This window comes from Cicer arietinum, chromosome 5 (assembly GCF_000331145.2).
Source record: "Cicer arietinum cultivar CDC Frontier isolate Library 1 chromosome 5, Cicar.CDCFrontier_v2.0, whole genome shotgun sequence".
Classification (NCBI taxonomy): domain Eukaryota; kingdom Viridiplantae; phylum Streptophyta; class Magnoliopsida; order Fabales; family Fabaceae; genus Cicer; species Cicer arietinum.
The window spans coordinates 24,832,591-24,859,785 of NC_021164.2; the positions used below are offsets into that span (position 1 = coordinate 24,832,591).

Here is a 27,195-nt window from a genome sequence, read left to right on the forward strand (position 1 = left end):
ACAAGAATTTTTTAACAGAAGTATTGCTTTTATATTTATTTTTGGGCATATATTTTAAAAATCAACACAATAAATTTAACTTTAATAACACACGGGCATATATCATATTCAAATATAGTTTAAATGTATATTTCCTCAAAAAAAAGTTGTATGTACATTGAAATAGTTATATATTTACTAATTACTAACTTAATATTATTAAGTTTTTATCAAACAATGATACATCTCACTCGCTACTAATAAAATAATGAATTTTGATAACATACATTTATTTTTGCTTCACAAACAGTGCCATCGTGGAGTATTTATATATATAAGACATGAAGATAAATATATATACAATAAAATAACAAATGGCCACCTTACCCCTTCTGTACATAAGCTGCAATACATTATGATATTGTCTACATTCTAGAGAGTGCACATTTGTAAAAGAAAAAAAAAAAAAAACAATTTAGGGAGTACACTTTGCTATATGAGTAGGAATTGATACTAGAAATAGTTACATGTATTGTATATATAAGCAATAGTATACTATTATTCTTTTTATATATTATAATGATTTGGATTTATATGATTACAAACCAATAAAAAATTATCAGTGCTTGAGTAGCCCACCAATAGAGATTAATCATTGATCACAATAATTATTTTATTATATTTAGAAAATGAAAATCATACACCCATGTGCAAATTCCCAACTAGTTTTTTATGGGGACAAATCTAATTCATTTGAATGTTAATAATATGAGCAATACAAATGAGAAAACATAAAAAATTAAAAGGAAATTTGAGATGTAGCCACTTTAACTAAAGCATGATCAATTATATTGAGAGTCTTCTAATAAACTCAACTAAAGATTTTAGAAAAAAAGTAGACGATTACTCCTTGGACACTTAGTTAATTATAGGTCCCAAATTATAAAATTATCATGAGTATGGTTGAAGTTATGTGATGTAAGCTTAGAATCCATGTCAAATAATACATTGGCAACTAGTAGTTGAAAGTTGGATACTTGACCATTGTATTGGTATACAAATGACAATAAAATAAAATGGCTAGTTACAAAAGAGGAATCATTATTTAAGTAAGTTTTTAACAATTGTTTTATCATAGCTAAGGCACGTTTTTGCAATGGTAACTACCAAATATCCCAAACCTTTTGTTAGCTAAGGAGGTAACACTCCAAATTTTATAATAAACTATTTTATTAATTAAATAGAATTTTAAATAATTAATTTGATGATTAATATTATTTTAAAATATATGTTGATAAATTTTGTGGCTAATTTTCGTTATATGGATTATTTCTATGATGTGCTAGTTTGATACATGTTATGTTAAGTGAGCGATATAAATAATAAATATTTTATTTTATTATTTTATATATTTTTCTAAAAATAATAGTATTTTAGTGTAATATTTTAAAGAATAAGATTTTATGCGATTTTAAGTGTATATGTGAGTTGGTAATTAATGTGATATCTTCTTGTATGTTTGATTATTTGTAAAGTGTGCACATATTTATATTTTAATTATTTCTAACTATCTCTTATTTTAATTATTTACTTTATAAATAATTATCTTTAGATATTAGTAATGTTGTGTTTGAGTTTCTTTATTTTTAAATACTTGTTATGCTATTGTGATTTTATATATATTTATTATGATTTAGTAATTAATATAAAATATTGATGTTATATTTATTTAATTTATAATTTTGACTATTTTCTAATATGATGGAATTATTATAATGTGAGTATTTTGAGAAATAAGTATAATTGTAGAGATTATTTTGAATGTGAGAGTTTTAATTATTAGTAATATGTTTTTTTATATTGATTATTTTATTACTCTAATTTAACATATATTAATTATGAAATATTAGTAATGTTTTGAAAATTTAATGATGTTTGGAAGAGTATTAAAAAAACGAGATTAAGTAACAATTAATTTTGTTTTAGCAAAATAAAAATCATAATAGTAAAACATAAATTAAATAAGGGACAAATGGGCTTGACCCATTTATGTTAACCCTAATTATGTTAATAAAATAAAAATAAGAAAAGTAAGAAATAAGCTACAGCAGCAACAACAATATAAGCAAAAAGTAAACCCATCAACAAGCCTATCGTTTGGCACCGGCGATCAATAACTGTTCCATAAAATTTTCTTCGTCATCGTCCAAATTTCAGTATGTTGTTTTATCCATTTAGGTAGTCAAATAAACATACTTCCTCAGATTTTTAACCATCACAATTTCTCTCTAAAATACCCGAATTATTTGTTTGTAGAATTCGTTATTTTGCACCGTTCTCCTTCACCGTAAGTCCGATTTGAGTGAAACCAACGCCAAAACGACCGTGTGAAAAGTGGTTATATTATCCACTGATTGTTTTTCTGATTTATGGTAATTTTACTTGACCTAATTTTGAATTCAGTTTTTAAAGTATGTTCTCATAATTTATTTTTAACGTTACCCATAAACTGTCGAGTTAGATCAATTGAAAGACAAAGAGTCAATGAACAAAGATTGTTTGCTCGTGGAATCGTAGTCATGTGTGAAAGCGTCGAAATAAGGTAAGGGGTGAGAGAGCGTTTGAATACATGAGTATAATATATTGTGAGATGAACGAGAAAACCGTATTTTCCAACGATTCATCCGAGGCTCGCTACGTACAGCAGTAGCCCTTTGAGTGATAAATTAATTAATATGCAAAATAGAAATTGTGAGATTAAAATATGGAATAGAAATACTTATAAGGTATTGATTGATTCGTTAAATGTGTGGTATTTGATATTATTGTGATATTTGATTTAATTTCGTTAAATGTTGGGCATTTGATATTATTGTGATATTTGATTTAATTTCGTTAAATGTGTGACATTTGATATTATTGTGATATTTGATTTATTATCGTTAAATGTGTGATATTTGATATTATTGTGATATTGGATGTCAAATGAATTTTATGAATATGTTTGATTAGACATGTTTAGCTGATGTGATAATAAAAGGTGGGTGTATTTTGATAAGTTTTATGTGATTATGATGATGTATAATTAATAATAATGATGTTATAAATTTGTGATAGGTCTATGTGATGATGTTTGATTCATGAGATTGATGTTATAAGATTGTGATGAGTATATGTGATGACGTGTAATTAATTATAGTGATGTTATAAATTGTGATGAGAATATTGTGATTCCAATTTGTGTTTGAAATGAAGGTCTTAATGGAGTACCATAGGCCAACGAGGGGAGAAAATAAATATTGAGAATTTTTGAAGTGGAGATTATTTTGTCATCATATAGGTAGGACCTGACAAGCCTAGTGATTTTGGGGAAGTACAATTGAATGAGTCTGATCGTGACGGTCTACTGTTGAGCCTTAAGGCAAAACTGTTAGACCTTGGAGGTATTCAGGTGGGGAATTCCTAGGTGACTTGGAGGTAACACTCCAAATGTCGGGAGCTACCACGCAACACACGTTTATCTCGACTGTCGTGTATTTGTGTCTCGGGTTGAGTTGAGGGGATCTATGAGGACAGGGCCAATTTGAATTGTTCGTCCACCGGGATGGTGGCATAGTATCAAGCCTCCTAACCAAGTACTTCAGAGTTAGAATGGTACCACATTGTGAAGTAGAGTCTAAGCTCATGTATAACATTGCATTTCCTTGTGATTGTTTCGTTGTAATTGATGTATTTCAAAAGTAATAATAATTACTCTTAGATGATTTGATGCATATTATAATGAGATGATTATTTTGCTTGAGTGAATTTGATGTTATAATTATGATACAGTCTATTATGATTGTTGCGTGTTCTTCTTACTTATATTATACTATTAATATAATTTCGAAACTCACCTACTTAGTTGTTTGTGTTTGACTGGTTTGGCCTTGCGTTTGCAAAATCGCAGTTGTTACAGGTTATGAGTCTTGAAGTTCAAGTTTGGGAGAAACCCTGCTCTGATAGGTGATACCGGAAATGAGGGTTGTAATTTGTATTTTACTTATTTATTTTGAAACGACTTTTGTATGAAAACCATATAAGTACTAGTAAGTTTTTAGAATTAAATCAAATAATTATCCTTAAACAAGCTTATTGAGATTGCACTATGGAGTAAAGAAATTTAAAGTGTTCCTTTTGATTTTTGAGAAACGTGATATCCTAAATTAAAAATTAAAGTTTTTATTTTCTTGAAAACATATTTTTATTTATCCGCTGTAAATTTTATAGAAATATGATATAAATTAATATATATATATATATATATATATATATTATTTTGGGGTTTAGGGTGTTACAAAGGACTACAATTTAAATCATCCTTCAATATTTGAGAGGACGATGACTCAATTTAGTTATTGTGAAAATTAAGATAAACTCATTTTTCCCTATAAGTACATCTCATATAGTAGTTATAGATATATTTGATATGTTGGAGCCAGGGTTTGAAACTGAGATATCCATCTTTCTCCAAATTTAGGGTGTATAAGTTTCGTTGTTAAACTATTTAAAACAAAAACAAAAAACAAGACCGCCTCATTTAATTAGAGGAGTTAGACTTGAATCAACGTCCAACAAACTCAAAAGTCTAATTCAAACAAATAAAATCGGTTTGGTTTAATTTTGTTTGGATCAAAGTCAAACCACAAAAAGTCACCCTTTATTGTTTTAGATATCAACTTCATGATTTTCAAAATCAATATAATCCCCAGCAAAAATAACTACCGTATTTTCTTGTTTGTCAAAATTCCATTTATGGTATGGTTGAGTGGGGAAACAAAATCTTACGTAAAACTCATTTTGCTCTTTTTTCGTATTGGGTAGAATTAGAGAAGATGAGAGGTGACCAAATATGATTTTGATTAAAGCTTCTCCCTGAGAATTGCTGAGTGGGTCCCTACTCAAGTGGGAGTCCGCACCAATTAAAAAGAAGAAAGAAACAAAAAACGAATGAAATGTTTATTTTGGGCAAGCCCGTGAATGGAAGGAAAAAAAAAGTTTCATCCCTAATAATAATAAAGTGTAACCTCTATGTGCTATTGTAGCATGCGCGCCTTTTTATTGAAAGCGGCAGTCGTGAAAACAAAGAAAACCTTCAGAGAGAGATCGAAATCGGTGGTAGATGTTGGTTCGACAAACGTTATTTGTTTCGAATAAAATTTTAGTATGTTACTTATCCCATTGAGATTGTTATTCAAATAATTTTTGTTAGTAGTTTTACCTTCTTATTTGTCGGTGTGCGAAATGTGTTTGGTTCAATTTCTAGGAAATGATGAGAAGAAAACAAAATCTCACGTAAAACTCCTTTTAATGTTTTTTCATATTGGGTAAAATTAGAGTAGATGAGAGGTGACCAAATATGATTTTGATTAAAATTCCTCATAGAAAATTGCCGAATGGGTCCCTCCTCAAGTGGGAGGCCACACCAATTAAAAAGAAGAAGAAAAAAAAATAAAATGCTTATTTTGGGCCAAGCCTGTGAATGGATGAAAAAATGGTTTTCATCTCTAATAATAATATCATAAAAGTGTAGCCTTGATGTGCTACTGTAGGCTGCGTGCCTTTTTATTGAAAGCAACAGCCGTGAAAACAGAGCAAACCTTGAGTGAAAGATCGATATCGGTGGTAGATATTGGTTCATAAAACGTTATTTGTTTAGGATAAAACTTTAGTATGTTATTCAAATTAATTTTAGGCTAAATAGCACTTGTGATCCTTTAACTTAATTTCAGTTAACGTTTTAGTCATTTATCTTTTTTTTTCCCCCCGATTTGGTCCTTTATTTTAATTTTAAGTGACAATTTGATCTTCTATGTTTTAAAATGTCAACAATGTTATCATTTTTTTTACAAAAAATTCATCATAATTTTCAAACAAAACCCATAAAATTAATTATATTCTTAAATATAATACAAATTTCATCAAATTCGTAACTCAAATCTTCAAATAAACTCATATTTGTCATTCTTTATTTGATATCGTTAGAGATGAATATATGAGTTTATTTAAAGATTCAAGTTATGAATTTGATGAAATTGCATTATATCGAGGATGATAATTAATTTTATGGGTTTTGTTTGAAATTTTTTATGAATTTTTTGAATTTTTGTAAAAAATAATGACAATATTATTGACATTTTAAAATATAAAAGATCAAATTATCGCTTAAAATTAAAATAAATGACCAAATCAAAAAGAATAAAAGAATAAAGGACTAAAACGTTAACTGAAATTAAGTTAAGAGACCACGAGTGCTATTTAGCCTAATTTTTATTAGTAGTTTTGTCTTCTTGTTTGTTGGTGTGTGATACCATTTTTGTGGAAATGCTCTGTAATTGGTTAGTTTCCACCATATAGTGATGATTGTTGTTCTCTATTGTTAGTATGAGAACTATTAGTTGTGTTCATTATTTGATATAGACGACTCGTGGTTTTTACCTTTATTTTGAAGAATTTTACCCGTTAAATTTGATGTGCTTTATTTACACTTTTTATCTCCTTTATTGTTATTATTATTGGTATTGGTTGATAATTTTTGCATTCAAGTTCCACAAGAAATAATTAATTTAACGAGATTCTATTGTGCGCTCTGGTCCCAACAACTAGCATTAGAGCTTCAATTCTCCTGTGGTAATTTTTGTGGTGAATTATGGAAGTCAGTACAACTTGAATGATGACCTTGAAAAGTAAGATGGATGATCTACTTTATGTGAAGAGTTTTCACCAACTTGTGTTCGATGCAACAAAGTCAGATAATAAGATTGTTGGTTAGTGGACTTTACTACACACGGGTGTGTGGATACATTTGTTAGTGGGTTGATGGTAACGTGTTGAACCACATTATAGGAGAGGAAGGTGCTAAATCCTTGTGGGATATGCTTGAGCAGTTGTATGCGAAGAAAATAGGTAGTAGTAAGATGTATTTGATTGAGAAGTTGTTAGCCTTGAAACTTCATGAAGTGACTTCGGTTGAAAATCATTTGAATATTTTTCAAGGAATTATGAATTTGTTATCTACTATGGATATTAAATTTGATGATGAAATTTAAGGTTGATTTCTTCTCGGCACCTTGTCTGACTCGTGTGAAACTTTCATAATGTCATTGTATAATTATGCTTATGATGAGGTATTGTCAATGGATATTGTCAAGAGTAGTCTTTTGAATAAGGAGATGAGAAGAAAGTCTTAGGATTCTCCTTCACATGTTGAGGTATTTGTTATTGAATCAAGGGGGATAAGTAATTATCGATATTCAATAAATAGAGACAAAATCAAAAGCCACTCTAAATATAGGTACAAAATTATTGAGTGTTATAGTTGTGGTAAAAATGAGCATATTTAGAATAAGGGTTTTCAAAAAAAGAGAATGAAGACAAATGTAAAGGAAAAAATTAAGAAGATTATGATGGAGATAGTACTAATATTACATCTGATGACGACTTGCTTCTTATTGAAGAGCATGCTACTGTTAGTATTGTTAATAGTGTATCTAGTTGGGCACTTGATAGTGGTACTTCAATACATGTCACTTTTAGAAAATATATCCTTCGCTCTTATACTCAAAGTGAATTTGATTATGTGAAATTAGCTTATTAAGGTGTGTTGGCCTTGGAGAGATTGACTTGGAGATGATTAATGATATCAAGTTAACTTTGAAGGGTGTGAAACATGTTCAAGATATTCAGTTGAATTTAATTTAAGTGGCTAAGTTTTGTGATGAAGGTTATGATAGTAAGTTCTTGCAGGACACTTGGAAACTCATCAAGAGTTCTATGATTGTTGTTAAAGGTACAAAATCTTCTACTCTTTATGTGAATGCTTGGAGGCAATGCATATTTTGATGATGTTTATTGATGATCAAAAGTCTTCACAATTAAATGATGTTGCTAATAGGATGAATAAGACATTGATTGAAAAAGTTAATTGTTTGTTGTTGCTAGTAGAGCTTCCACAATTGTTTTTGGGTGAAGCATTGAGCACAATTGTGCATGTCTTAAACCTTTCACCATATGTGTCCTTATTATATAAAGTACCAAATATGATCTGGTCAGGTACGAATGTTTCTTATGATCACCTGCGTGTTTTCGGATGTAAAATATTTGTGCATATCTCTAAAGAAGATATTAAAGGTAATCAGTATGTGTCTTTGATGAAGACAAAGACCAAGTAAAGCGCTCAAGTTGCAAGCTTAAAAAGAAGTCAAAAATTAAATATGCTAGAAGTCTTATAATGTAAGGTACATGATGCAATCTAATATTAATATATTTCAAATGCACATGAGAACCTTTCATTGTAACATATGTATCAAAAGAATTTTTCAAAGTATCAAAATGCATGGACAATTTTGAAAATAAAGTTTTGACAAAAATCAATGTTGTATTTGAATACAACATATTGTAGCCGAATATAGACTCAAATCAGTAGTCAAAACTGGATATATGTATTCGACTACGAGATAATGTATTCGAATACAATTGTTAAGTCGGTAGCTAAAACTAAACTTTTGTATTCGACTACGAGACAATCTATTCGAATTCGAGTGCTAAGTTAGTAGCTAAAACTGCACATTGGTATTCGACTACGACATGGTGTAGTCGAATAAAAAATCAAGTTAGTGGAAAAGTTCACTCATCTATATTTGAATACAAGAATGTGTATTCGAATACAAGCTTTAAAATTCAAATAAAACTGAACGTTACAAAGAGGTGTATTCGACTAAACTCCTGCTGTAGTCGAATACAACTGTGAAATAATACAAATTTTCAGTTCAGATTCAAATTGGATCATTGCATATGTTCATCAAACCTCTAGGAACGATTGCCACTGATCTGAAGTGATGTCTAAGGAGTATAAATACTTCATAGCTTCATATTTAACGAATTACTCTTTTGTACTATCTTAACATCAATCTTAGAATAACTTTGAATAAACTTTCTGAAATGTTTTGATTTATTCAAAATCTCACTTTCATATTTCAAGTACAGATTTTACATTGTCATATCACTGAGAAAGGTTCTCTATTGTACTTGAAATGATATTAGATTGTTATCGTTGTACTCAATTGTTATACACTTTTGATCTCAGTCAAAGTAATTATTGTGTAAATTGAGGAACGTAGTGTTCTTTCTTCAAGTGTTGTAAACTAAGATAATGGTGTGTTATCTTAGGGTGATTGTTAGGAGTTTGTAACATAGGTCCTAGGATGGGACTTGTACTTATTCTAAAAATAGTGAAAAATCTCGTGGTGTGCAAGATGATTGGATGTACCCTTGGTTGTAAGGGGAACCAGGATAATATTGTTGTGTTCTTTATTTTTCTGTCATTTACTTGTTATCATACACTATCCTAATCAGAAAAATCAATCACTAAATCTCTGTCATCTAGAAAATTTATAAACACCTAATTCACCCCCCATCTTAGATGCGCCTCTGTTCTTACAATTGGTATCAGAGAAGGTTCTAGTAATTTGCTCATCGATCCTTATTCATGGATTCAGCGCAACCAGTTTTTAGATATGGTGGTAGTAGCAATAAACCACCTTACTTCGTTGGAGAACACTATGACTTTTGGAAGATATGCATGCAGGCATATCTTGAGGCAGAAGGAGATGATATTTGGGATGCAGTAGAAAATGGTCCCTAAGTTTCAAAAATAATCATCGACAATAAAGAAGAAACAAAGATAAAAGCCTTACGGACATGTGATGACAAAAGGAAAGTGTTGTTTGATAAGAAGGCAAAAAACATGTTACAATTGACACTTGGAATGGACGAATTCTTTCGCGTGTCTCATTGCAAAACTGCCAAAGAAATTTGGGATACTCTTGAAGTAACTCATTAACAAGGGCTTGGCAACCTAAAGTAACAACAATTTCTGAAAATAAAAGCCTATCAAAGATGTCTCTTTCTGCACTTTTCGAAAAACTTCAAGAACATGAAATTGAACTTGGAAGGCTAGAACAAAATGAAAGTAAAGAAAAGAAGCCAAAGAGCATTGCCTTAAAAGTGGAGTCAAAAGAGAAAATCGATAATGAGAATTCAGATGAAAATGAGAACATCAACTCCCTTTTAAAGAGATTTGGCAAGCTCCTTCAAAATGAAAATACTTATAAATTTCCAAAGAAAAGAAAAAATTTCAGGGAGAAGGATGTCTCCACTTCAAATCAAAACTTCACTTTTTTTGAGTATGGCAAGAAAGGACACATAAAAGCAGAGTGCCCAAATATTAAGAAAAGTGCTCACAAGAAGAAATAATCTAAAAAAGCCTATATAGCATGGGAGGACAATGAAGTCATCTCATCCTTGGATTCGGAAAATGACGAATGTGCAAATGTTGCTTTGATGGTATCACACCAATCCGACGAAGAAGAAGAGGTTAGTAACAAAGATTCTTCTCATAATAATGATACAAGTAGTGAATTAATTATTGAGTGTAATGATGCTCAAAATGCAATAAAAGAATTACTTATGGAATGTAAAAATGTATCCAAAATAGTTTCAACTCAAAAGAAACAAATTTCATCTCTTAAAGAGAAAATTGACACTATGGAAAAAGATTTTGAAAAATTAAAACATAATTTTATATGCAATAAGTGTGATTCTCTTTCTTTCAAAATTGTCTAATTAAATAGAGTCATCGAAAGATATGAAAAAAGACAAGTTGGATTGGAAAATGTTCTTAATATGCAGAGATATTCCAATGACAAGAGTGGTCTTGGTTATTCAAAGTTTGATAAACCAAGTATTAATAAAACAATCTTTGTTAAGGCAAGTGATCAATCCAACAAAAAGAAAGTTATAACTATGCAAAAAGATCATCGTTACTATAAGAAGAACTTTGTCCAAGAGAAATCTCATATACCTACATATAGAAGTAAATCTACTCCTACATGCTTTTATTGTGGTCAAAATCGTCACACACCTAATGCTTGTCATTTTAAGAAAGTTGGTGTTCCAAATAGGCATTATGTGTGGGTCAAGAAAGGTACTAATACAAGGTATTGATACTTTTTAAGTCACTTCTCTTCATAATCTAAAATATTTTCTTGATATGTTGTTACAATTGATTCTTTGATGTTTATGTGTTTTTCTAAATATGAATATGTGCACTACATGTTGTCTTTTTAGTGAAAATTTGGTTTAAAAACAAAAAAACTTATATCGTAGTCGAATATACATTGTATGTATTCGAATACATGTTTCCAGAAAATCCTATATTCGAATGCAACCCATGTGTAGTCGAATACACGTCTCTAATGCAACCCATTTACTTTTCACCTCCCATCAGATGGTGATATGTATTTCGATACTGAAATTACATTTGTTGTAGTTTGTTTGTCGTTAAAATGCTTTATATTGTTTTGGTTGTAACTCTATGACTATGGTTTTTGCATCGTGATATAAAACTTTAACATGTTTTAATTTCAATTATGTGATGTTTTTATTCCATATAGATGCTTGGTATTTTGTTTGTTGTTTTTCCTTCTTTTCGATCATGTTAAAAGGGGGAGAAAATTGGTATGTTGTTGTTGTTAAAAATTTTTGTAGCTCATCAAAATGTTTAAAACATGATGACATGAACTCATGCTCAAAGGGGGAGTAAACATGTATTATAGGGGGAAAAATTAAAATGATCAAACACTTTAAATTCTCAACAACAACAAGGTTTTGTCATTATCAAAAAGGGGGAGAATGTAAAATACTTATGTTTTTTATGAAGACAAAGACCAAGGAAATTGCTCAAGAGAATGTAATATTAATATATGAAGAGGGAGAATGTAAAATACATGATCCAATCTAATATTAATATATTTCAAATGCACATGAGAACCTTTCACTTTAGCATATGCATCAAAAGAATTTTCAAAATGTCAAAATGCATGAAGAATGTTTGAAAATCAAGTTTTTGACAAAAATCAATGTTGTATTTGAATACAACATGTTGTAACCGAATACAGACTCAAGTCAGTAGCTAAAACTAGATATTTGTATTCGACTATGAGACAATGTATTCGAATACAATTGTTAAGTCAATAGCTAAAACTGGACGACTTTTGTAGTCGACTACGAGACAATGTATTTGAATACGAGTGTTAAGTCAGTAGTTAAAATTGCACATTTGTACTCGACTACGATATGGTGTAGCCGAATACAAAACTAAGTTAGTGGAAAAATTCACTCATCTGTATTCAAATACAAATACAGGCTTTAAAATTCAAATAAAACTGAACGTTACAAAGAGGTGTATTCGACTACACTCCTACTGTAGCCAAATACAACTGCGAAAGAATACAATTTTTCAGTTCAGATTCAACTTGGATCATTGCATATGTTCATCAAACCTCTAGGAACAATTGCCACAAATCTGAAGTGATGTCTAAGGAGTATAAATACGTCATAGCTTCAGATTTAACGAATTACTCTTTTTCAATATCTTAACATCAATCTTAGAACAACTTTGAACAAACTTTCTGAAACGTTTTGATTTATTCGAAATCTCACTTTCATATTTCAAGTATAGATTTTACAATATCATATCATTGAGAAAGTTTCTCTATTGTACTTGAAATAATATTAGATTGTTATCATTATACTCAATTGTTATACACTCTTGATCTCAGTCAAAGTAATTATTGTAAATCATTCTAGTTATTGTGTAAATTGAGGAAAATAATGTTCTTTCTTCAAGTGTTGTAAACTAAGATAGTGGTGTGCTATCGTATTGTGATTGTTAGGAGTTTGTAACAGAGGTCCTAAGGTGGGGCTTGTACTTATTCTAAAAATAGTGGAAAATCTCTTGTGGTGTGCAAGAAGATTGGATGTACCATTGGTTGTAAGGGGAACCAGGATAATATTGTTGTGTTCTTTATTTTTCTGCCATTTACTTTTTACAATACACTATCCTAATCAGAAAAAATCAATCACTAAATCTTTGCCATCTATAAAATTTATAAACACCTAATCCACCCATTCCCCTCTCTTAGGTGTGCCTCTGTTCTTACAATGTCCATTGGCTCTGGTCTAGATATAGTAGGATACATGTTTTGTGATCTTGTTATGGGGAAACTTGTCTGAAGTTGTGATGTTGAGTTCATTGAAAATCAACGGTTGAAAGACATTGTTAGTGCAAATGTATCATGTGAGTCTAGAAAAGAATTAGAAAAAATTTAGATTTTGTGATAAGTCAAATGAAGTTAATGGTTATGATTCAACTAATGATAAAAATCGTTGCGATGAGCGAATGGAATTAGATATTGAGCCTAATGCACAAAAGAAGCCACCATAGAAAGAAACTCTTTAAAGAGGTAAACTATTGAAGAGTATGCTAGTGTGACTTATGTTAGAGCACCTATATTGGTTGGAGATACAGATGATGATGTTAATTTGTTGAGAATACCACAATTAAAGAAAAAGATTAAGGCTTACAACGTGGTTGTCAGAATGATAACAGTTCACCCTACTTGAGTAGTGATGGAAAGAATTGTTGGGTGAGTCTCTCCTCAAGTGGGAGTCCACACTAACTAACATAAAGAAGAAGAAAAAATAATAAAATGTTTAGTTTGGGCCAAGCCCATGAATGGATGAAAAAAAAGGTTTCATCCCTAATAATAATATTATCAAAGTGTATCCTTAATATGTTGATGTAGTGTTGTGCCTTTTTATTGAAAGTGGAAGCCATGAAAACAGAGAAAACTGTAGAAGAGAGATCGGTACCGGTGGTGGATGTTGGTTCCGAAAATGTTATATGTTTCGGCTGAAATTATAGTATGTTTTTCATCCTATTGAGTTTGTTATTCTAATAGTAATTTTTATTAGTAGTTTTTTCTTCTTGTGAGCTAGTTTGTGATACCACTTTTGTGGAGGTGTTATGTTGGTGTTTAGTTTCCACCTTAGAGTGATGATTGTTGTTCTCTAGTGTTACTAGGAGAAATATTGGTTGTACTCATTATTTAATATAATGAAGTTATTTCTTTTGTCTAAACGACTCGTAGTTTTTTCCCTTACTTTAAGGGGTTTCTCACGTTAAAATTTGAGGTATCCTGTTTACAGTTTTTATCTCCTTTATTGTTATTATTATTGGTATTGGTTGTAGTTGATAACTTCTGAGTTCATGTTCTACAAGAAATAATTAATTTAACGAGCTTTCGTCGTGCGCTCTAATTCGACCATTTTCCATCTCTCCCTCCCTCTTTTGAACCAAACATAGCTCTATTCTTTTTCCCTTCGTTGAACCAAGCATACTCTTATAGTATCAGTAGCAATTCTAATACTATTTTTGAACTTAAAATTATATTTCAATTTTAGATTAATAATTTCATATCTAGTCTAGCGTTTGCTTCAATTTTTATTCTATGTTTCAAATCTCTCTAGTCGTGAGTTGATGTCATAATGTTTCTCTACTATAGCGTTTGAGATCATTATGTTTTTCACTTATGCACATTGTAATATGATGACTTTCTCGTTTTAATAATTTGAAAAAATATTTAGATTCAGTCATTGTAATTCAAAATTCTTTTTATTTTAGGCTTGATGTTATTTTTCAATTTAACCTAAATGACGTGACATGCTGACATGTCATTCCAATTGGGATTTTGGTGCCTTGTGGTGATGAGTTGTCACATTAGCATCCAATGGGTTATTGATATGTGTTAGAGGCGAAAAATAAAATAAAATTATGTGGACCTAAAGCAAAAAAAAAAAAATTTAGGTCCATATTTTACCGTGATGACACAATTTTAATTTCAATTTTTAACTTCAACTTCTGTATATAAAAGTGTGTCATCACGGTAAAATAATACATATTTTGCCCATATTCACTATTTTTTATAACAGATGTTATTTTTAATGTCAATATAAAAATATGTATTTTAGTTTTTGTCCATTATGGATAATGAATAAGAGTTTTTGCACCGAATTGTCAGATTAATCCCTTAAATTATTATTTTTTGTAAGACTCGTATTTTTTGTTTGTTTTGAGCATTCAGAGTATTTGTCTTTTGAAACGTTGTTTTATCTTATCTAGTTTTTGTAGTAGGAAAATCTCTTTTCTTTTTTCTCTTCATAATGAGAATCAATTTGCATTTAACGAAAATGTGTTCAAATTTTTTACTTTCGTACACTTGAGATCTATCTAGTGTGATGCTTGTTTTGTGTTTATATTTGAAAAGAAATAAAAAAATTTCCTTTCTTTTTACTTCAGCTGTGAGATGTTTGATGGTGGTGATAAGTTGTTTTTGAAAATTTATTTGATTATAAACTTGGTAGTTAGTGTTTATTCGTGATACTTTTGAAAAAAAATCAAGAGAAGATAACACTTATGATGGTCGATTTGTTGTTGTTGGAGGGATTTGAATTCAATTTTTTTTTTCCTTTGGATGTTAAAAGTTTATATTTTTAACTTAGATTTCATACATCAAAATCTTTTACTTTCTTAAAAGAGCTTTAACAAAATTTGTGTTCTGTTATTGTTGTTTAAGTGAAAAAATATCTCTTGAAAAAGAATGAAAAGTTTCATTGTTGTTACCGTTGTAATTATGTAAGTGAAAAAAACCTCTCTACACCTTGAGCCTATATTCATAATAACTGAATCATGTAAAATAATCTATACTTGATGGAATAAAAAATGGACATTAATTTAGTATAGTTGTCTATAATTGCAAGAAAAATGGACAATAGTCGATGAATCAATAGAGCTGTTAAAAATATATATGTTGTGGAAAACTAAAATACAATTTTTTTTTTCTTTTCATTTTCCACCCTCAGTAATTTATAATTGAGTTTTTGGTCTATATAATCATGTTTTATTTTATTTTTCATCCTTGTCACATAACAACAATCTATTGAATGTTGACATATCAATTCAAAGTCATATGTTATCAAAATATCATATCATCAAAGTTAGATGAAAAAATGGTATTGTAAATTAAAATAAAGAGAATCTTGAATTACAAGGATTGAAAATAATTTAAAAAAAATATTAAAACTAGAAACAAATCTGACCATATTAATGAACTAAAAACATAAACTATCATTTTAAATGTCCATGCACTATATAACTAAGCTACGCCACAAATTAATATTATTAGCAATATATTATTTGTATATACCATATATTAGAAATAAATTATGTCTCTGATATGAATAGTCTTAATTTTGTATCTCAAATGTTCAACTTTCATAATTTGAATGAGTTTGAGTACCATATTAATTTCTCCCTCAACTCTCATTTTAAATCTTTTAATATTGCATTAATTATGACAAAAAATTAAAATACACATTTGAATTTTTTTTATTAATAGGTATCTCATAAATGGTAAAGAAGATGAAAAATGTATATTGAATTCCACAAAATATATTCATTCAGACAATTTTGGAAAGAAATGGATATTTTTTCTCTTTTATTTCTTTAAACTTTATCTCTTCCATTTTTTATAATACTTTTGGGTTATTTTTTGGTGAACATTAATTTTCAATATGTTATTATGTTGTTATTTAAGTTATAATATATTATTTGATATAATATAAATATATAATTATGTGTCGATTTAATAAAAAAAATAGTGTCTCAAAACTAGTGAATGAGCCGATTTAATCTAAACTTTACCATCAAATCAAATTTCTTAATAAACAATTGAAACAAAAATAATTCATATATATATATATATATACTTTAATATTTTTTTAGTTTAAAACACTTATAAGGAAAATAAATTAAAACACACATTTGGAGTTATTATTATTATTATTATTAGGTATTACTTAAAGAGTTTAATTACTGCACACAAACAATGTAAAAAAATTTATATTATCAAATCATTACAATAATTCATAATTGTGACTTTTGATATTGTTATGATAAAAGTTAAATATTTATAATGATTCGACGATTGAAATTGACTGACAGTTTAAAAAATATTTACAGTGTCAGTATATACAAATTAAATCCTTCTTAATAGATAAAAGAAGATAAAAATCTATATATATTAGATTCCACAAATATTCATTCCGATAATTTTGAAAAGATAACACTTTCTCTTTTTTTTTTTTTTCTATGAATTTTACATCTTCTTTTTATTTATTTATTTATAATATTCTAATATTTTTGGACTGTTTTTATTTTTTTAAATCGATATCTCTTTATTTCTTTCTTCTCATTTTATTTTCTCTTACATTTTCCTCTATAAACCTTACATACCTCTATAAACCATACATAATACATATCATTAATTTTAGTAATACATTACCCCTTTTATTCGTTCGATAGCAAAATCATATCAATAATCTCATAATTTCATTTTATATTTTAAATTTTAAGTTTAATTGTAGTTTTTGTCCCTTTATTTTGGTTGAATCACAAAAATAATCCTTCAATTTTATTTCTCTTCAAACATAATTTTAATCTAAAATTTGATAAAGTGTCGTTTTCTTGTTCTTATTTAAGCCACACTATGCCTAAAGATCTCGTAGTTCAACAACTGTACATAAGATCTATGATCATAAATAGTTGGTGTGACTTAAAAAAATGACACGTTGTCAAATTTTGGATTAAAATTGTAAACCAAAATTAGAGAAAAATAAAATGGAGAACTATTTTTGTGATTCAACTAAAATAAAAAGAACAAAACTACAATTAAACCTAAATTTTAAAAAATCATTTATTATATTTCTTTGTCGCTAGTCCCTTATACATTTTTATAAGTTTACGTTAAAAATATCAACAAAATTAAATAAAATTTTATTTTTCCTTTTATGTATGTTACCAAAGTCTTCCTTAATATATAATCTACTTTTTTACTATTTTTTATAATTATTCTAATATAACAGTTTTTTTTACTATTTCATATATTATTTTCCTTGTGGCCCAATGCAAATTCACTTTACTTTTGAGTATACTATTTTATTATTTCATAGACTAAAAAAATTAAATCATTAATATTTTATCCTTCATTAGTTATTATCTTTTTATATATATTTCTCGAGAAAAAAAATACAAAAACATCATATAATTAACATAAAATATATCTATTTAATATAAAGTATTAATTTATTTAATATGTTTGACATTATTTATTTTTTATTATAAAAAATGATGTGCTTAGTTTGGAGTAACCTTGTCCTAATTTCGATGATGCATCACCCCTATCCTTCATTTCATTTGACTACACAATGACCGGTGTCTTTTAACCTTAAGCTCCTATGGCTCCTACAAATGCCACTTTCTAATTGGCGGACTCCAAATCCTGCATTTCATTCCAGTTAATTATTTCAATCAAATCCACTACAGTCAACCGGTTGAACCCACTCTCGTCCTTCTTCAAACCCTATCCATCCCCATTTATCTCTCTTACCGGCCCTCCCGGTTCCCCGTGGACCCACTCCCAGACTTCATTTGGACTTCATTTGGCGTGCATTTCAGCACCATTTCACTCCCATTTCACTCTGCTCCAAAACTTTTTTAAATTCTCCCTAAATTCCTCTTCATTTCATTTCAATTTCCATTTCAATTTCAATTTCAATTTCGAAGACGTTACTTCTCTCTCTCTCTCTCTCTATGCTTCCTCGTTTCTATCAATGGAGATTGAAGCTATGATTCTCTTCTCAACCAGATCTCGTTTCCTTCTTCGGCATTTTTCCATTTTCCATTCAGATTGATCAGTAAACTTTCCTTTTCCAGTTATTTTTTTGATCTCATTGGATTTGGAAACCGATCTTCATCACAACCACTCCTAATCGGTGAGTCTTTACTCTGCAATTGAATCGATGGAGTCTCTGACTCGATCTGAATACTTCTAGTTCGAAATATTATCGCCGATTGTATAAATTATGATAGCATTTTATTCTGTATATCGTGTTTCATACTAACTTTAAATATATTTATTTATTTTATTAATTTTAGGTTTGAATTTATGCACTAATTTTATTTCATACGTTGAATACTTGAATTATATTCGTACTGCATCGTGCTTTGATGTTTCTCAATTTTTCTGTATAAATTCTAGATTCGTTTGAATCCTTCTGTCAAATAAGTTTCTCGAAAAAAACTTTTATTTTGCATCTAGATAATAAATAATAATAATAATAATAATAATAATAATAATAATAATAATAATAATAATAATAATAATAATAATAATAATAATAATAATAATAGTAGTAATAGTAATAATAATAGTAATAAATGACACTGTTTTCTGTCCAAATAAAGTGATTACTGTCTTATTTAAGATTTTGAAGTGAATTTGTGGTCTTATTTCATTTTAATTTGTATGTTTTTTGAAAGATTGTTTTTACTTGATTGCGGGAATTTTTTGCTGCTGTAGATTGTTGATATATACAAGAAATGCGATTTTAATTCTGTTGAAATGAGAATAAGAATCATGCTTATCTGTTTTCTTTTTCTTCTTTTGAATTTTTAATATTTTAGTTGACGAGGTTGCAGCTTTAATTATTCTTTTTTATATGATTCCTGATTTTATTCAGATCTATTTCCTTGCGTAAGGAATCATGTGTCTTGTGCCTTATGCGATTTTGTTGGAATATTTTCCTGACTCTTTATATTTAGTTCTATTTACGCTATTGGTTGATTGTGTGTGACTGTGTTCTGCTTTTGTTTGCTACTTTTATGTATTGTATTTGATGCTTTAAGTTCAAATATTCTGTAGGTATGTTTAGTATCGTTATTTTGATTATGATTATTATTGTTGTTAAAGTTACTACTATTTTTAGATGCTTACTCAAGCATAGATTTTCCTTCTCATCTCGTATATATTAGAGTATGCATGTCATGTCTTGTTGTTTTATGATTTATCAAATAATTTCTTGTATTTGTACCTTAATTTTGAAATTTTAAAATTGGAATACTTTTAAAAATATTGTATATTGTAAACTATGTAACAATGACACTTCAGATTAAATGTGTGTCCACTAACACATGACACGAGACTTCATATGAAAGGTGTGTTGACAAGACACCGACCCATATAGTTATATTCAATCATTTCTATTTTCTTACATAGTTATATTATTTCTATTTTCTTAAATTATTATCAGGATCATGTTTGTCTTCGTTCATAGATTGTTAATTGTAATTCCAAATTTCGTATTGTACTCTATTATCTTTAATTTTTGTTTCATGATCTGAGGCATTAGATATTTTGATATTTTTGTGGCCCTGATATTTTGTTGAAACTATAGTTCTTTGGTATGTGTGGCACGCCTTTTGGAAAAGTATGTAGTTTTTGAAATTTGTATATATACCCCTTGTTCATTTTTACGAACCCAATTAATTTGTTCAAGCTAGAAGGATCTTATTATAAATTTTGAATTATAGGAATCTTCTTTTGGTGGATTTAACTAACTTTCTGTTTGTTAATTTCATTTTTTGTCACTTAATTAATTCTATGCTCATTATTGTTCAGTTTATTGAAGGATGTGTGGTGGTCCTGAGAAATCTAAATCTCTTTCAACTTCATCGTCTTCATCTCCATCTGCTGTAGAAGGTTCAAATAACGTCAAAGACATGAAAAATCTAACGGTTCATACTGATGATTCTTTTTCCAGCTTACTTGAACTTGCTTCTAACAACGATTTTGAGGAATTTAAGGTAGCTTTAGATAGTAGCGCTTCTCTGATAAATGAGGTTGGCTTCTGGTATGTCCGACAAAATGGATCCAAACAAATTGTTCTTGAGCACAGAACCCCTTTAATGGTGGCTGCTTCCTATGGGAGTATTGATATTCTAAAGCTTATACTCTCATGTCCAGAGGCTGATGTAAATTTCTCCTGTGGCACCGATAAAAGCACTGCTCTTCACTGTGCTGCTTCAGGTGGTTCTGTTAATGCAATTGATGCGGTAAAGCTGCTTTTATCAGCTGGTGCTGAAATCAATTGTGTGGATGCTAATGGGAACCGTCCAGTTGATGTTATTGTTTTTCCTCCTAAGCTTGAAGGTGTGAAAATAATTCTTGGAGAACTCCTCTCAGATAGTACTTCTGATGGGTCTGTTGATGATTGTTCTCTTCCAGTATCTATTGATTCATCAAGTCCTGGTTCAGCTGCCCCTTCGTCATCAATTGAAAATGGATATCCAACGTCTCCGGTGGCTCTGAAGTTTACCGACCCAGCTGTTAATTCTACACCAGAAAAGAGAGAATATCCAATTGATCCATCACTTCCTGATATAAAAAATAGCATATATGCCACAGATGAGTTTCGCATGTTTTCGTTCAAGGTTCGTCCTTGTTCTCGTGCATATTCTCATGATTGGACTGAGTGTCCGTTTGTTCATCCTGGAGAGAATGCTCGAAGGAGAGACCCTAGAAAGTTCCATTACAGCTGTGTGCCATGCCCTGATTTTAGAAAAGGGGCTTGCAGACGTGGGGATATGTGTGAATATGCTCACGGAGTATTTGAGTGCTGGCTACACCCAGCTCAGTATCGGACAAGGCTCTGCAAAGACGGTACAAGCTGTAACCGAAGGGTGTGCTTTTTTGCTCACATAGCTGAAGAGCTGCGTCCATTGTATGTCTCCACTGGATCTGCTGTCCCTTCACCAAGATCATCTGCCTCTGCTCCCAATGTCATGGACATGGCTGCTGCAATGAGTCTTTTCCCTGGTTCCCCATCATCAATGTCTTCCATGTCTCCATCTCCATTTGCACAGCCCATATCTCCATCTGCAAATGGCATCTCTCACTCAAATAACGCGTGGCCACAGCCAAATGTTCCAGCTCTTCATTTACCAGGAAGTAATATTCAAACTAGTCGTTTGAGATCTTCTCTTAGTGCCCGTGATATGCCACTTGAAGACTTCCACAATATGCTACAAGACTTTGACGGTCAGCAGCACATATTAAATGACATGGGCTGTTTCTCACAGCCCCGTCCAGGTGCTATTTCAGTGAGTCGACCTGGTCGGTCTAAAATACTAACTCCGTCAAATCTTGACGATCTATTTTGTGCTGAAATTTCTTCGTCTCCTCGGTATTCTGATCCAGCACCAGCCTCTGTATTTTCCCCAACACACAAATCAGCTGTTTTCAACCAGTTTCAACAGCTCCAAAGTTCGTTGTCACCCATAAATACAAATGTCATGTCTCCTAAGAATGCTGAGCATCCTCTATTCCACCAGGCTTCATACGGTGTCTCTTCTCCTGGAAGGATGTCACCAAGAAGTATGGAACCCCTCTCTCCAATGAGTGCTCGAATGTCAGCATTTGCTCATCGTGAGATACAGCAGCAACAGCTGCGGAGCCTTAGTTCAAGAGAACTTGGTGCTAACAATTCTGTCTCAGTTGTTGGGTCCCCTGTGAACTCCTGGTCTAAATGGGGATCCCCTAATGGAAAAGCAGATTGGTCTGTAAATGGAAATGAGTTTGGTCGATCACAAAGATCCACCTCTTTTGAGCATGGAAACAATGGGGAAGAGCCTGATCTATCTTGGGTTCAATCCCTTGTCAAGGAATCCCCACCTGAGATAAAAGAGAAGCTAGCAGGTTCTGGCCCTATTGCATCAGCTGAGATGAATTCAAATCCTCAAGTAGATTCTATTGATCATTCGGTTTTAGGAGCTTGGCTCGAGCAAATGCAGCTGGATCAACTTGTAGTCTAGTCAAATTGACCCTTTTGCTTCTTCTTGCTGTTATAGCTATTTAATTTCTTCAGGTACATATTCTTTTGGTGAATTTGAGCCCCCGAAGCATGGAAAGGATGGCCGCAAAGTTCCTAAAGGATAATCGTATTTTTTATTCTCTTTAATTTTTGTCATTCATTATTTTATATTTATTTACTAGAGAGCTTCATGGAATGGGGTAAAGAACCCTCTCTCCAGTAGAAAAGAAAATCCTGTAGAGGTTTGGTGTTCTTTCCCGAAGTGCCCCATTCGCAGGACTCTTTTATTTTACTCCGACCCCTCTTTCAAAGAAAGCTGAATGGTTTTTTATAAAGCAACAAATTCCAATAGCTTATTTGTCTATAAGTTCCTTTTCCTGCAGTCTCTATAAGACTCTTGTGTCTGTAACTTTCTGTTGAATATGTAGGAGGTTGGAGTGAGTTTCTTATCGAGGAATTAGAGGTGATTTTAGCTATTGCTAGCAGATATTTAAGAATACAGTGAAGTTTACTTTGTTCTTATGTTGTATAACGTACTCTGATTATTACTTTCAAATTCAAAGTTATGGTTATTTTATTTGAGAAAAGTTTATTATTCTAAAACAATTAACTTAAATACTTATTTAATTCATTTTTGTTATAATTTACCCCAGAGGACATTTTATTGCAATTTTGTGGGTTTGATTCCCTGAAGTGAAATTTAATGGAGGGATGTGATGCCTTATTTTATTTTATTGGGATCATAAAATTGAAGTGACTCGCCTATTTAGCCCATGTTTAGTTACATGTTGGGGGCAGTTAGAATTGATTTTGGAGATATAAAGTTGATTTTTTACATATTCGAGAGTAATTGATTTTACGAGAATAATTGATTTTAACTTCTATGTGAATATTGTATCAAATTTTATTTGTAGCTTAATTTTAAATAAATATATTCAAACATAAATTTACATTTAATTTATTTTTAAATAAAATTAATTTTTCTAAAATAATTCATTAAATCAAACTTACACTTGTTTACAAATAAGTGTGAAATTTTGTGCATGTTAGCTTTTTAAAATTGGTCAGTCTTTGACAAAATTATTTATGCTGGAATAATATATGATTAAGAATTTCCAAAATTGGTGATGGGAGTTTAAGATTAGTTTTATGAATTAAGTTGACATCTTTTAATTTTAGTAACTTAACTAGTGATTCATTGTTAAATTTGAGATCTGAGTGTCCTAATCATGGCAACCCGTGCATGAAGTGCTATAAAAGTGGGTAGGTGAATTTTTATAAGGGCTCTAAACTTGAGAGGAACGGTAGAGTTTTTCTTGTTTTAGATTTGGTTGCAGGTGTGGGACATGTGGCTAGATTTTCATGATATGTGACCGTTGTTTGGTAGGAAGTAAAGATTTGCATTAAATGTTTTGTTGACGAAGATGGGAGCAAGCTTTGGTTTTAAGACAAGTGTTGATATCCTAATACAGATTTTGATGTGACTTCTTTTATGTATAGTGCGTTTATTAAATTTTACCATTTGTATCATTGTTGGGGTCCCATTGAAATTAATGGAATCTTATATCATTTTCATACTTTAATAAAAATATATCAGAATTTGACTTTTCCTTATTACATTTTCTCCACAGGACAAATATTAAACAATGTACTACTGTGGATTGATGAATTTCTCAGGATGATCCAGACAGGGAGGGTATGGGAAGTTTGGACCATCCAAATTCAAATTTGGAGTAACCAACTATTGCAGCATGTACATTATGTAGTTTCAAACGTTGGAGGGTGCGTGACTTTGAAGAGAAAAAAATTAAAATTTTGTAAAATGATTTGATTTTTTTTTTTTAAAATGAGCAACTCACCAAATTAATAATTGATGTTGCGTAATAATAAAAAAAATCATGTGACTTTAAAAGGATTATATTTTATAATTTCTTTAAATGAACTTTTATTGAAAATGAGTTAAAATAAAAAATAACTATAAAATAGTTAATAAATATTTATTCCTTCCCCAATTTTTTTTAAGAAAGTCAGTTAAAATAAGTGATTTACGATTGTATAAGTCAATGGAATATAAGGTGAATTGTTTTAATAGATTTTATAAAATTGTTTTTGAATGTATAATTATCAAAATGAGTTTTAATGTTCACATCTACTTATTTGGTATGTACATTAGTAGATTAAAATTTATTAGTGAATAGACTAATTGATTCGTCAAATTATAAGTGTCTGTAAAATTAATTTAAAATTTTACAAGTTAGTAAATATATCTCTAAAATTATAAAATAGTAATCAAAATAGTTTGTATTTAAATTTTTATTTGTAGATATTATGATATGATATGATATGATATGTTAATTGAATATTTGATTCCTCCATGTTGATCTCATATAAATGGACTAATTTTCTAATTAAATTTAAATATTTCATGGATTAATTTGTCCTAATCAAAATAGTGGAAGATAACAAAAATTCATTAGCAAATTTGTTCCCAAAAAGATCACATTGACATAAGATCAACGTGGATAAGACACATATTCAATTACCGTGTCATATCAAAACATCTAAAGACAAAAATTTACATATGAATTATTTTGATTGATATTTTATAATTTTAAAGATATATTTGTCAATTCACATAAATTCAATAGCTAATTTGACTGACACTAACAATATATATATATATATATATATAGTGTCTTTTCGGGATATTCTTAAACAAATGTATGTATAAAACAAGTTCTAGTATCCTTTTATATTGAGTGACAAAATAAATCGGTAGTTTCTTCTCCCGCCACCTTATGTGTAAATACACATCGAACATGTAAAATACATTGTCGAATTAGTCAATTAAAAAAACTTGGGACTTTTGAAAGAAAAAAAAAAGAAGAAGCGCTCAAAAGAATTTATTATTTCATATTAATGTATCACTATAGCACGTATATGTTTGAGTAAAATCAATATGTGTAAGGACATACAATGTAAATTCAATAGCAATAACTGGAGAAAATACAATTAAATATTTGCAGTATAAAACTTTGCACAACGTTTTATTACCAAACTTGGATAAGACTCATGAGAGTAGCCACAAGTCTCTACAACTCATCTTGACAATAGTTAAAGGATGTTGAAGTAGTAATGTCGATTTACAAGGAAGAGGGGATTGAATTGTAAATGTTCCTATTTAAAAGTTCCTGAAAAAGTCTAAAGATTTAACTCAAGAATGATCTTAGTTAAGAAAACAGAAAACGGAGAACGTTCTTGGTTAACTTAAACATAGAAATTCAGTTTATGTTTTAACTCAGTTAATCAATCAAGCTTAAGAAATAAAGAGATAAGAGAAAGAGTACCACACAAAGATGTATCTTGGTTCACCCAACTTGGGTTACATCTAGTCCTCACAATTGTGAGATTTTCCACTAAGTATTGGCCTTGATAACACTTGAACTTCTGCAATTTCCCTAGGTATTGGCCTTTCTTTTATAGGAGATTTGGAGCATTTAATAATGGTAAAAAAAAGCTGTTGGTAGTGCTCTGTCAGTTTTGACCAAAACCAATATATATGAATAAAAATATTCTAGCCTTTGAACATTTTTGAAACCTGTTTGACTAGGCTATTTTATTCGTTCTTAATCAGATTTCCTTTGTGTTTAATGATCCTTTATGCTTCATATGTATTTGCTGATGTTATATCTTTGATCTGGAGACTTGATTATGTCCAAAACAATTTGGAGAATGACGATGAACTTCTGCAGATTTAAGGAGATTGATACTGCACTTTTTACTGAAACGGAGATTGATTATCAATCTGAACTGTCAGTTATTGAACTTTTTGGAGATTGATGATCAATCTGGAGGTTCAATTTTGATCATTCTGGATGACTTCCTGATGTCTTGTACATATCAAGATTGATTAACTTTCTTGACAGTTTGGCTGAAGAAGGTTCATACTCATTTTGACTAGCTTGATTCATGACCTTTTATTTTAGTGATTTGAATGCCTTCTTTGACTAGAATGAGTCCTACTTGTTCCTTGCCAAGTACTGATAACCCTTAGTATAAAATTCGGAGGTGTAATCTTATTTGAATTAATGGAGATTAATAGACCTTGAGACTGTGATGATCAGTCTTGATCCTGGAGAACATTCTCCGTTTTATCCAGAATGTTCCTGTTTCTTTATCTGTTCAGTTTTTATCTGATTTCTTTGCTTTGCTTGATTCCTATCTTTGAATTAATTCACTCAAAAGCACAAGTTAAATTAACATAACATTTAGAATCATAATTGACATTCTTAATTAACTTTTTGTTTGTTTTCATCAAAACTTTAGTTATAGAGTTTGTCTTAACAATCTCCCCCTTTTTGATAATGACAAACATGTTAATTTAGATTTTAATTCTGATTATAATATCAATTTTGAGAACTTTAAAAGAAAATATAATTTCAACATAAGCTTTGTTTTCATTAATTCATTTGAAGATACAAAATATCAGTTTGCATTAATGTATTTCAGAGAATCCTAGATACAAAAAGGATTTCTATAAACAAAATAAAAAACTATCTTAATTCTCCC

At 29.9% G+C, this 27,195-nt stretch overlaps 1 protein-coding gene across 1 annotated transcript; it reads left to right on the forward strand.

Annotated features, from left to right (window-relative positions):
- Positions 1–18,435: 18,435 nt before the first annotated feature.
- LOC101510158 (zinc finger CCCH domain-containing protein 30-like) lies at positions 18,436–23,203 on the forward strand. Its single transcript, XM_004499827.3, has 2 exons — positions 18,436–18,750; positions 20,436–23,203. Exon 2 carries the CDS (start codon positions 20,447–20,449, stop codon positions 22,625–22,627), a length of 2,181 nt encoding a protein of 726 aa, XP_004499884.1. The 5' UTR covers positions 18,436–18,750; positions 20,436–20,446; the 3' UTR covers positions 22,628–23,203.
- Positions 23,204–27,195: the final 3,992 nt, after the last annotated feature.